This window comes from Oncorhynchus keta, chromosome 31 (genome assembly GCF_023373465.1).
Source record: "Oncorhynchus keta strain PuntledgeMale-10-30-2019 chromosome 31, Oket_V2, whole genome shotgun sequence".
In the NCBI taxonomy this organism is placed as follows: Eukaryota; Metazoa; Chordata; class Actinopteri; order Salmoniformes; family Salmonidae; genus Oncorhynchus; species Oncorhynchus keta.
Window position 1 is genome coordinate 13997766 of NC_068451.1, and position 12532 is coordinate 14010297.

Genomic DNA, 12532 nt, shown 5'->3' on the forward strand with positions numbered 1-12532 from the left:
TTCACTTTCCGATAGGTTGAAACCATCCCTCCCTTCCAATGCTGCAGGCCAATCTACAAGATCCCCACCATTATCCTCAGGGCCAAGTTCACTCTCAGGGTATTCCAAACCCATCCCACCTGGGTCATCAAAATCCATCTGGGGCCCATCTAACAGGGCTAGGTCATTCAGTGCCTCCACGTCCCAAGAGGGGCGGGGCCTCCAGCGACTGGGGTAGGGCTCCACCCTGACCAGAGACTGGAGCAGCAGGGTCTGGGGGGATCCTCTCTGCACGAAGGCCATATAGGAATCAGCTCCAGGTCTCTGTCTGGGCTGACAGTTCTCCCTCTGCTGGCAGCTGAGGATGTAGCAGCGACGCTCAAACAGCCAGGCCAGGTTACATTCAGGCAGATCACAACACGCCCCGGCACACTGCGCAAGAGATGACATGTCTGGCACCCGCAAAATATTGCTGCTCCTCAGGGCCGGGGAGACCACAGCCTCTGAGTAGGTCGCACCCTGCCAGCACTGTGACGCCTCTGCAGCTATGGTACAGAGCACAGAGATATTTTTATTTTTTTATTTTTTTTATTTCACCTTTATTTAACCAGGTAGGCTAGTTGAGAACAAGTTCTCATTTGCAACTGCGACCTGGCCAAGATAAAGCATAGCAGTGTGAACAGACAACACAGAGTTACACATGGAGTAAACAATTAGCAAGTCAATAACACAGTAGAAAAAAATGGGCAGTCTATATACAATGTGTGCAAAAGGCATGAGGAGGTAGGCGAATAATACAATTTTGCAGATTAACACTGGAGTGATAAATGATCAGATGGGCATGTACAGGTAGAAATATTGGTGTGCAAAAGAGCAGAAAAGTAAATAAATAAAAACAGTATAAAAACAGTATGGGAATGAGGTAGGTGAAAAAGGGTGAGCTATTTACCTATAGACCATGTACAGCTGCAGTGATCGGTTAGCTATGGTCAAACAGCTTTTGCTTATACTTTGCTTACATTTAGTAGTAAAAGTCAGCAATACAATCAGCTTGTTTCACAGTGGGAAGAGTCACCTTCCAACATGCTCCACTAAGGCATAAACCAGATGGAACCATTAAACGGAGGAAAACTAGCATTAATTATTCAGTGATCACTTCACTGATACTGTGAGCCTAGGTAATACTCACATCTTAGCTCTCAACAATATCATCTGATAACTGAGGGAAAAGGCATCAGCTGCTTTCTTTGTGTCACTGAACACAACACAGTGGCGAGTGTACGATAATGAACAAATGGACTCAATAACAGCAAACGTAATTCTTCTGCTGATCTCATAAGGGGATATTGAGTGCACAAGCAGATCCTGGTAAACATCACCCAAATATACTGCCACTCTTAGAATGAATCAATAAGCTTTTTGGAGGTACTTAAAGGGCACATTTGGGTTCATTATCCTGTTACTAATTGTTCATTTTAACCCGGGAAAAGCATCTCTCAGTGAAACCATTGTCTTTTTAACACCATGGGTGTCACGCCCTGATCTGTTTCACCTGTCTTTGTGATTGTCTCCACCCCCCTCCGGGTGTTGCCCATCTTCCTCATTATCCCCTGTGTATTTATACCTGTGTTCTCTGTTCATCTGGTTTGTCAAGTCAACCAGTGTTTTGCCTCAGCGCCTGCTTTTCCCAGTCTCTCTTTTTCTCACCCTCCTGGCTTTGCCCCTTGCCTGTCCTGACTCTGAGCCCGCCTGCCTGATCACTCTGCCTGACCCTGAGCCTGCCTGCCGTCCAAACATGACTGTTGTTTGTTAACTTTATGAATCCTACAATACAACATAGAACACACAGCACAAATATTCATTTAACATTAGGTACAGTCACAAGAATGTCATTTTAAAGATGGCCCCTAACCTTCCACATAGTGCAGGATGAGACAGAGAAGCAGGTGAGCTCATGTCTGCATGATGCACCGGACAGACTGATCTAAACCTGGAACACAGAAGGAATCAGAAACATTACACATTGTCCCAGATAATAATAATACTAATAATCACATCACCTACTGTATCTACCAATGACAACTTTGATACTAACAAAAGCAACATGGATTCTCCTACCCACAGAGAATGACCGTCAGTATCCTCCTGCCTCATGTTGAGTGGATGGTGTGTGACTCAGTGTAATGCCACATGCCACCTTGGCAAGGATGACACAGCACCGCTCTCTGCCCATACCTCCCTACTGGTGGTCACCTGTTACTGCTGTCACCCTGCTGTGCGCTTACTGTGTAGGTAAACAATTATCATATTTATGTTGTTTCAGCTAATTGTTAAGGGTAGTGGTTAGGATAAAGTGTTATTCTAAAATAGAGGTAAAGATCAAGGGTCACTGTATTTGAACTCAGGACAAAGCACTGCATTTGAACTCAGGATTGATCCCATTATCTGGGCTTTTGTATACCATGCTGAGAAAGTCACTGAATATACTGACACCATAGAAGGCTCTAAATAACTAATGAAACAATCAATTACTTAATCATGAGTAACCCTAACATATTGGTAATGTGTGGTCGCACTAAAACACTACATACAATAAAGTCAACAAGCTGATTTCCTTTACTTTCTCCCAATCCCCTATATTATAAAACGCTGTTTCACCACCAAGGACAGCGACTACCCTCGGCGAGAGAGGTAGTGGAGAAAAGGGGTTTTATGAGGCCTTTGATATTGACGCAACCAAGGTTTTTTTCTAGACTGGGGTCTGCTACATTATTCTAGAAGCCAACGTCATTAGCCTACTAACCTCGTCGTTGTTGAGGGGATAACATGGTTCGAATGTGTAGCCTACTACAACAGGATATCGAATTGAAATAGACACTACCGAGCAAGCCAGAGCAGTTCAACTATTCAAAGCAGCCCTCCGGCACTGTTACTGCTCATACCTGTTACTGCTCATACCTGTTACTGCTCATACAGCACTTGCGAAAGATGTAGCTACACGTGAGACACTAACCAAGGATGAAGGGTGCAAACATTTATCCAAATAGCGTTAGAAGTGAACGTCGTTGTTCCAGTCGAAAAGACAAATTAGGGGGTGTAATTTCCCGGCGCTCAGACACTGCAGTCGAAATACGCTTAGCTCGGCTCGGATGCCACTATCTTGTTCACGCCAGGTACTGTACCATCCTTCTCCGCTGTTCCCCTGCTGCTGTTACCAGTAGACATCCTTTGTAGCTCTTTTGGGCGCAGCCGGCTGGGTGGTGGTGTGTCTCGAGAGGCAATTTGATCTGCAGCTGAGCAAAATTAGCGCGCACTGATATTCGGGGAAAGGATGCTCATGTCATGATGCTCATGACATGGATGCTCATGTCATGATGCTCATGTCATGATGTCATGATGCTCATGTCATGATGCTCACCATCACTGCCTGGCCTCGGTGGCTTGGCTTCCATGCAAGGGGATGGGGACGAGATATCTTCAATATACAGTACCAGTCAAAAGATTGGACACACCTACTCATTCAATGGTTTTTCTTAATTTTTTACTATTTTCAACATTGTAGAATAATAGTGAAGACTTCAAAACTATGAAATAACACATGGAATTATGTAGTAACCAAAAAAGTGTTAAACAAATCAAAATATATATTTTACAGTTGAGATTCTTCAAAGTAGCCACCCTTTGCTTTAATGACATATTTGCACACTCTCTGCATTCTCTCAACCAGCTTCACGAGGAATGCTTTTCCAACAGTCTTGAAGGAGTTCCCACATATGCTGATCACTTGTTGGCTGCTTTTCTTTCACTCTGCGGTCCAACTCATCCCAAACGATCTCAATTGGGTTGAGGTCGGGTGATTTTAGATGCCAGGTCATCTGATGCAGCACTCCATCACTCTCCTTGTTCAAATAGCCCTTACACAGCCTGGAGGTGTGTTTTGGGTCATTGTCCTGTTGAAAAACAAATGATAGTCCCACTAAGCGCAAACCAGATGGGATGGCGTATGTCCGCAGAATGCTGTGGTAGCCATGCTAATAATTTGTTTAACTCTTTTTTGGTTACCACATGATTCCATATGTGTTATTTCATAGTTTTGATATCTTCACTATTGTTCTACAATGTATGAAATAGTAAAAATAAACAAAACCCCTGGAATTAATAGGTGTGTTCAAACTTTTGACTCGTACTGTATACTGAATCATTTCATGTTGAACGATAACTAACCTTATGGATATAGGCATATTATACATATACGCCATTATCAACATTATACCTATTATTATTATTATTATTATTATATAATTTGATACTTGTTTTAATCCATATATTTATTCGATGTTCAAACAGGACTATCAACAGAGTTGGTACAGAAATGACCCCCCCCATTGAATAAATAAATACAAAAAGTACAAGCGAAACAACAACAAACAATTATAACACCTATTATTATTATTATTATTATTATTATTATTATTATTATTATTATTGTGCGGCCCTTGTCTGGACACTTTCAGTTTCACCCAGTGACTGCATGGTTTCTCCCGAAAAGGGGCGTATTTACGGACAATCGAAACCAACATTTTCCAGTCTGAACTTCTACTGCAATCCATGGTCTGTCATGAAAATAGTTATATTTATTTTATAGTCTGAATTTGAACATCTGCATTACTATATAGCATGTAGTGTTAAGTAAGCAGCCTAACTTACACGTCACCTTATTTGGAAAGGACCTGTAGGCCTACTCTGTCAGTTGGGAGTAAGTGGAGCTGAATGCAGTTTTTGTTCTCATGGTTGTGTAAAAGTGAAAAAGCGAACAGAGATGCAGGACAAGAAACAAGACTCAGTGGAAAGGTAAGTGACAAGCCAGATATGTTTACAATAGGTTATAGGCCCTGTCGGGGGCACTGTGTGACAACACCTGGTATGTGGTGGGTTTGATTCCTTCACGAGCCACATACAGCACTGAATCATGTTAGCGATTGTTAGGGTTGCGTAAATTCAAATCTGGTATCAGGATAAATATAACAATGAGTCACCGATTTTATACTATGTATTTTTTATTAGCTAAGTAATAAATGGCAAATGCAACTTTCGTATATACGGGCTCACTGTAATACCACGCAGGGCAGAACAGAGAACTGACAGGATGTATGTAAACAGTATTCTTTATACTGTGATAGACAGTTCCAACCCGTCTATTGTCCTATCACAGTAGAGACTGGGCGTGGTTTAAACTTGCTCAGCCTATTGCAGGCGCTCAGGCGGGTCCCCGCCTCTTGGCGCTTCTGTTGATAGATGTAACTTGCTTGTGAAGAACATCCAGGCTCTCATGCTCCATACCGTTATCTCGCACCAGGCTCCTGTTATCTAACAAAAGACCGCTTGTTCTCGCAACACCCCGCTCTGAATGTGCCCCCCTCCCAACTAATTTGAACAGTTCCTGTCTTCATGCTTCTCTGTATTTTTCCATCATGAGAAAGTCCCATGGCCCTGATACTTTTAACAATGTTTCAAGTCAGCTATGTTGCATAACACATACATCCACACAAGCCAACAGCAGATAATATTCAATCATATATATGGTAATGTCTATAATGTAAAACACAGGATCCAACACGATCACTTTGGATTAAAGAAAGCACCTACTAAATCAGAGGCCATATTATTAAATGTGTCTGGCATTTTGTAAAGTCAGTCTATTTTCCCATTCATAATTGATTAATACCTCTCTTGTGATCCTCTTATGATACCTACATAAACAGGCCAGCAGATGGCAATAAGAATCAGACGAGTGACTCCCTCCAACAGGTTACAGCCCCTGGAAATTCCAAGGGGAGAAAGAAGAGAGGAAAGAAAAAGAGGAGTGCCAAGAAGATGGAGGACAAGGAGGGAGAGATGGACAAATTTGCCCCATTGCAGTCTGTCCTGGTTCAATCACAATCAGAGGAATCTAGCCCAGCCCAATCCCCATCAGTGCAAGCTGACCCACCCTTAGGGCAATCTAATCGAGAGAAACCTACACCAGAGCAACCTATCCCGGAGCAACCCAAACCAGAGACACCCAAACCAGCACAACGTAACCCTGCCCAACCACTTACAGGGCATCAAAACCCAGCCACGCCCCCTTCAGCGCTACCCAATCAAGCCCAACCAGAGCAACCCAATCCAGTGCACCCGAACCAATCCCAACCACCTTTAGACCATCTCTCCCTAACCCAGTCAAAGGACCAGCCAACTGAAGCCCAACCACATCCAGATCAGGGTCCTCCAACCCGGTTATCCACAGATCAGTCATCTCCACAACAGTCTTCACCAGATCAGCCAGATCCGTCATCTCCACACCAGTCATCACCGGATCAGTCATCTCCAAACCAGTCATCACCAGATCAGTCATCTCCACAACAGTCATCACCAGATCATCCAGATCCGTCATCTCCACACCAGTCATCACCAGATGAGTCATCTCCAAACCAGTCATCACCAGATCAGTCATCTCCACAACAGTCATCTCCACAACAGTTATTACCTAAACATCCAGATCAGTCATCACAGTCATCTCCAGACGAGGACAAACCTAAGAAAAAGGGAGATCCAAACAAACTTTCCCTTCTGACCTGGAACATAGATGGCCTGGACCTGAACGATATCAAGGAACGTCTCTCAAGGCTACTGGACTACCTGATCAAGTGAGTCACATCAACACACAACACATTTCATCATATAGTTTTTAGGATGAGAAGTTTATTTGTCATTCCCGTAACCCCCCACTGCGTGGAGAGAACTGTGACCAATAGGAGGGAGACAGTCCTCACAGTTAATGAGATGAAGTCTGTCCTAGGTTCATCTTCGGCACAATTTTCTTATTCACTTTTGTCACAGAGTAAATTATTTTTACCCTCCCTTTTAAAACTGCACATATGAAACTTTGTTTTCCATCAAAAACAATGTTCTTTTTTTTCATTAACTGCCTGGTCAAGTCACAGAACAGAATGATATGTTTACGAGTCATTAAACAACATCTTAAGCAGTGAAACAGCATTGTGTTGATTTCTCATGTTCTTTCTCCCTTGAAGGTACCACCCCGACATTGTGCTACTGCAAGAGGTTATTTCACCAATTTACCAGGTTTTACAGCAGGTTCTGAAGCCGTATCACGTGTTGCCGGGTAAAGCAATAACATTATACAAATTATATTTCTTTAATAATATTTTTTTAAATAATCAATCTCTCAGTATGACATCAGTGCTATTGTGGATTATATGACTGTAATTATGTACTGTGTTTATGGTTATCCTTCCTGTGTTATGTTGATATGGTTCATCCCAGGTAGTGACAGAAGCTATTTCACTGCCATACTGCTGAGGAAGTCCAGAGTTCAACTTCTGGAGAGTAGCATAGTGAACTACCCCACCACAGAGATGAGGAGAAACCTGCTTATGGCCCATGTAAGAACACTCTCTGTACCTTGCTTTATCTTTTCCTGTCGTCTCTCATTCCATCCAATTTCATTAAGTAATAGAAAATGTGCACAGATATTCAAGTTAAACGTGCAGATCTCAAGTTACGATTCTGCCCTTACTCAGTGTCTCTCTGCTCTCTCTGTCGTGGACCAGGTTTCTTTCCTTGGCCATCCATTGTGTGTGATGACGTCCCACATGGAGAGCATGAAGCCCCAATCCCTGGAACGCCAGAACCAGCTGAGGACGGTGTGGAAGACAATGAGGGAGCAGCCCCAGGACCACAGCGTCATCTTTGGGGGAGACACCAACCTCAGGGACTGGGAGGTGAGACAGAGAGAGGGAGCGATGTGTTTGACATGTACATCATGTGTGTATGTCTGCAACGTGTCTGTGTGTGTTTCCAGGTGAAGAACCAGGGCGGTCTACCCGAGAACATCTGTGACGTATGGGAGTCCCTGGGCCGGCCGGAAGACTGCCGGTACACCTGGGACTGTGTCACCAATGACAACAAGGACCTCCCTTTCCCCGCACGCCTGCGCTTCGACCGCATCTTCCTGAGGCAGGCCGGCGAGGGGTCAAAGGTCAGCCCAGATGGCATCACCCAGGTGGGCCTGGAGAGGTTGAATGACTGTCAACGCTTTACCAGTGACCACTGGGGTCTCCTCTGCACCTTCGTCATAAAACCACTCAGTCAAGCAACACCTGAATGATACAAAGGGAACAGTTAGCTGTCCATGTCATGTCAACCTGGAACAGCATAGAAGTCTTTGCCCATCTTCTTTATGTACATTGGGAGATTTTGAGATTTTGAACTAGGATAGAACAGGATTATGGGCACAGCAATAGTGATTCATGACTTCATTTTCTATGTTTGGCAACTGCTGCTGTTCCAAGGCACACTTTTAATTTATCCAGCCACATATTTGTCTGTGCCAACAGGTTATGTACCCTATTCAAGGGCACATTCATACTGTCTTTGGACTTGGAAGCAGAAACTATATTGGCTATAACTATATCTGATTATTGTCTATCACTGTTTTAAACATCACAGCATCAAGCCAATTTCACAATAAACTCATTTTTGTTCCAGACAGTAATTATTTGTATTTGTAATTATTACACTTCGATATGACTTTCTATGTCATTTTAATTTGCAAGGCTGTATTGTTTTAGAGAACAGTTTATTAACTTGCTGTTACTGTAACAGATCTCTACCATTTTGCACTCACAAAGTGAACGTGTTGTGTATTAAAAGCCTTATCCAACCATTCAGTAAAAATAGTACAGAAGAACCCCATACCAAACATTTTCCTACTCCAAATGAATGAAGTTAGTTCTGATTTCTCTCCACTAGAGGTAGCTCTGGCCGTATCCCAAATCCACTCACTGCGCCAGACACTGAGTGACCTCCAAAAATAAACTCCTTTATCGCATTAGGGATAAAGCCAGCCCTATGAATAACACCTGTCTAGCCCTGATATCACCACCCCAACAGAGCCACCCTCACCGTGAGAGAGAGAAAGCGAGGTGCATTCATTCATGAAACCGGTGCTTTGTCAATGGTATCCAGTGTGACATTAAGATGCCAAATCAGACAGGAGAAAATACAGACAAAACAGACTTCAAACAGTTTTTGGGACTACATGACCACATGTATGCTCTTTCCTGAGCAGCTGGTCTGGTTGAGACTGACGGTATCTAATAGATGTTCTGTCTTGACTGTTTCTTTAATGCTTCTCTCCTCTCTTGGCCTTCTCTATTACTGATAACCTCAAGAATGAATGCTCCCTCATTGAAATGCCTTGAACATTTTGCCATCAATAATGTGCATCAATGGGTATGCAAACGTAGCAGCTGACTCGTGTATTTTTTTAGGGAGGGGTTGGTCGCAAGGCTAATGATTTGTTTTGACAACCATAGATCTTTTCTTTATATCACTGATCATATATTTATTGTGTTAGCGTGTGCGTTAGGGTGACTTTCTTCACAAAGTGTGTGAGTCTGTGCTTTTGAGTAAGTGTGTGTAGACATCTTTGTGTGCTATTATGTGCATGATTGTGTATGCGCGCATGTGTGTGTGTGCGCACTCACGATTGTGTGTGTATGCATGCGTGCGTTTATATACAGTCATTGGTGTGTGTACGTGTGTGTGTGTGTGTGTGTGTGTGTGTGTGTGTGTGTGTGTGTGTGTGTGTGTGTGTGTGTGTGTGTGTGTGTGTGTGTGTGTGTGTGTGTGTGTGTGTGTGTGTGTGTGTGTGTGTGTGTGTGTGTGTGTGGGCTTGCGCACGATTGTATCGGTTTGCTGTGGCTTTCTGTTCCTGCTCAGGTTGTTTCCTGAGCTCTAGGACCAGTGCACCCTCTTGTCTGTTTTAGATGGATGGCAGTATCTTCTGTAGGGGGAGAAATGGGTGAACAGGGCCCCAGTGTTTTCCTTTGGAAAATTGATTGGGAGCTCATTTTTGCAGCAGTTTAATCCGAGCCGAATGCAAATATGTCGGCACAGTCTGCCGGAAATGAGGAGAGATGGCAACCTGTCAACGTGAGGAATTATTTGTTACTGGCATGGCTTCAGCGAGCGGGCTAGCTTACATGTATATAAATGCACCAGCGCCTTCTCCTTCATCCTCAGTAAAGAGCCTGTCAGTCAATCAGCCAGGTGCATTCTGGGACAGTAGCCAAAAATAGGTTTATTTGTTATGTTCTGGGGAGGTACAGAGAATGACCTGGAAAAGGTGCAAATCCTCGGTGTGTTGTTAGACATCACACTCATTCTCTCATGTGATGATACTGTCTCTAGGAATGAAGACTAAAGCTGGTTGAAATGATCATGTCTATTTGTTTTATTATTAAGGTTGTAACCTGACCAAAGAGACATACAGGCCTGTAGTATAACATTCAATTATCAATTTTGACAGTGTCATTATTCATGCAATTATCACGCTTATCCATAAAAATATCTATGTCCACTTTCTATCTACTTACAATGAAACATAGTGTGGAATATGATTGACATATGAATTATCATGCAATCCTCTTGCTGAATATTAAAATAGGGGGTCAAACAACAAAGCAAAAACATGGTCAATTAGCTTTTCTACTGTATCAGAGACTAGGGCCTTAGAATGGTTCATATTGGTCATATGTTATCATGTATTGATATTCGCTGTGACTTTAACATCATTCTCAAGGTCAGTCTCATGAGGCACTGTACTGTTCCTTCCAGGATTCAGCAGTGTGCGGATGCTTTCTCCTATACACTACAACTCCCTCCCCCCTTCATGTAGTGCTGTGGACAAAGGTAGTTCTAATTCTTGTCCAAGGCAGCAGTCTTAAGACAGGCCTCTAATGAAGAAACAAATGCCTGTAATATGTCTCTGTCACCACCTCTTTGTCCTTTCATTGTAGTCCACATCCTCTTCCTCCTCTCCTCTCTCCCTTTTTCTCTTTTCTCCTCCCTCGCTCCAACTGATTTTCATAATCAATCGCTCCCAATCTCCGCTGTGCAGTAACTGAAAACCATAACCTCCCCTCTGTCCCCTTTCACCGATCCTGTCAAAGTGTTTCTTGTTTTTAAAGTGCCTGTCTCAGCAGCTTGGTGCCCCATTGGTTAACCTCTCTGACCCAGCCTACTGATTTTGCCGGGGGTAGCTGATTCACAGGACGGGTACACAGGAAGGGGTTACATAAGCACTTCCTCTGCTACCACTGGCAGCCTCTCATTCAGTGTGTGCGTGTAGAGCACATTTCTGTACCCTTAAAGCTAACAAAGGTCAATAAATATGTCTGATGTGTTTTTGGACTCGAGAAACCGATACAGTTGTGATGAATTCTGAGTTTTATTTGTAAACATAGACATGAGAAGAGGTGACATACCTTTCTCTGTTCTTACTGTACAATTGAGTCAAACCATCCAGTCTAGGCTGTAACCAGAAGATAATGGCCCTAGGGCACACTGTAAGAAAGTGTGACCTTCTCTGACCCGCTTTGATGCATGGTCAATCATACTAATATGACTGTCATTTTGTTCTCGGGGGGTGCTGTGTAAAAGTATCTGGTCGATAGTAATCACATTTAAGTTTCAAAAGAGGGGATAGAAGACCCTAAGAGGTTATTAAGGGTCTTTTCAACCCCCCTATTGGAGCTCAGTCCGTGTCAGAGAGCATATGTGTGATATGAACTCGGGTCATAAAGGGGTCGTATTAGCTTGCACCACTGGCTAGCTGCAGGAGGAACAGTGCCCTTGCAGTGGCAGTGGCAAAACACTGGCGGAATGGGGGAGGAAATGTTTTGGAACTGTAGATGTGTGTGTGGTCAGAGCTAGAAGGATCAACAAAGGGTCAATTGTTTTCCAGCATCAGAAATGCTGAAACAACTTCACACACACATCTCATTTCAGAGGCCCCCCAGGCTTTTTGTTGGGGTAGCTGGCCCCTTTGATGTTATCCTCAGTCTACCGTACATATCTGTCCTATCGCCGGAGATTTGCTCGCCTACACTTCCTTGTCATGTCTACCTTGACATGTTAAGACATACCCAGTAGATCATTTCACATTTCCTCACCATCAGCTGTTGAAGACAGGTCTAATCTTCCAGCCGACATATTTTGGCCTGATAAGCAGGACCTGTCAATAAGGATAATCGTTTAGAGGTGCCAAGATAACAACTTTGAAGAGAGGAGGTTAGGGCGGACTGAAAGATCAGAAAGTAGATAGCATTGAAACACACCCACAGACACCCTAAAGCTTAGGTAGGGATTTTATATGAAATGTGGGATTTGATTTAATCCTTCCGCCAAAGGTACCTGTAGTTGGTATTTCATCTCTTTCTGTGTCAAAGGTGTAGCGGAGGTCAACTAGTCGTAGACGGATAAGCAACTTTGGATTTCCTCAGTACAGGGCAGTGTTATTACTTTAGTTCTATCTCTCAGCTAGCTAAAACTTATCTGGTGGCTCTAAGGCAGCACATTTGATTTGGTTTAATTTATTTGACCATTTGAAAACACAACTGAGCTGTGTAAGTGGATACACAACGTTTAAGATCATCACAAACAGGTTTGCAACTTATTTCCATTGTGGTCCTTACATTAGCATGTT

General features: G+C 43.3%; 1 protein-coding gene across 2 annotated transcripts; it reads left to right on the top strand.

Annotated features, from left to right (window-relative positions):
* Positions 1–4531: 4531 nt before the first annotated feature.
* Positions 4532–9230, top strand: LOC118364505 (tyrosyl-DNA phosphodiesterase 2-like). 2 transcript variants are annotated; one of them, XM_035746093.2, is made up of 6 exons: positions 4532–4830; positions 5788–6665; positions 7053–7144; positions 7306–7424; positions 7593–7763; positions 7844–9230. In XM_035746093.2, exons 1-6 carry the CDS (start codon positions 4750–4752, stop codon positions 8147–8149), a joined length of 1647 nt encoding a protein of 548 aa, XP_035601986.1. In that variant the 5' UTR covers positions 4532–4749; the 3' UTR covers positions 8150–9230. The 2 variants fall into 2 exon arrangements, with proteins under 2 accessions (XP_035601986.1, XP_035601988.1); XM_035746095.2 differs by having other exon boundaries at positions 4533–4830; positions 5742–6665; positions 7844–9227.
* Positions 9231–12532: the final 3302 nt, after the last annotated feature.

Excerpts from the sequence above, each read along its gene's own strand:
- LOC118364505 (XM_035746093.2), top strand. The coding sequence starts at position 4,750 with ATGCAGTTTTTGTTCTCATGGTTGTGTAAAAGTGAAAAAGCGAACAGA. Across the intron at positions 7,145-7,305 it reads GCCGTATCACGTGTTGCCGG|GTAGTGACAGAAGCTATTTC; the intron begins GTAAAGCAATAA and ends GGTTCATCCCAG. Across the intron at positions 7,425-7,592 it reads GAAACCTGCTTATGGCCCAT|GTTTCTTTCCTTGGCCATCC; the intron begins GTAAGAACACTC and ends GTCGTGGACCAG.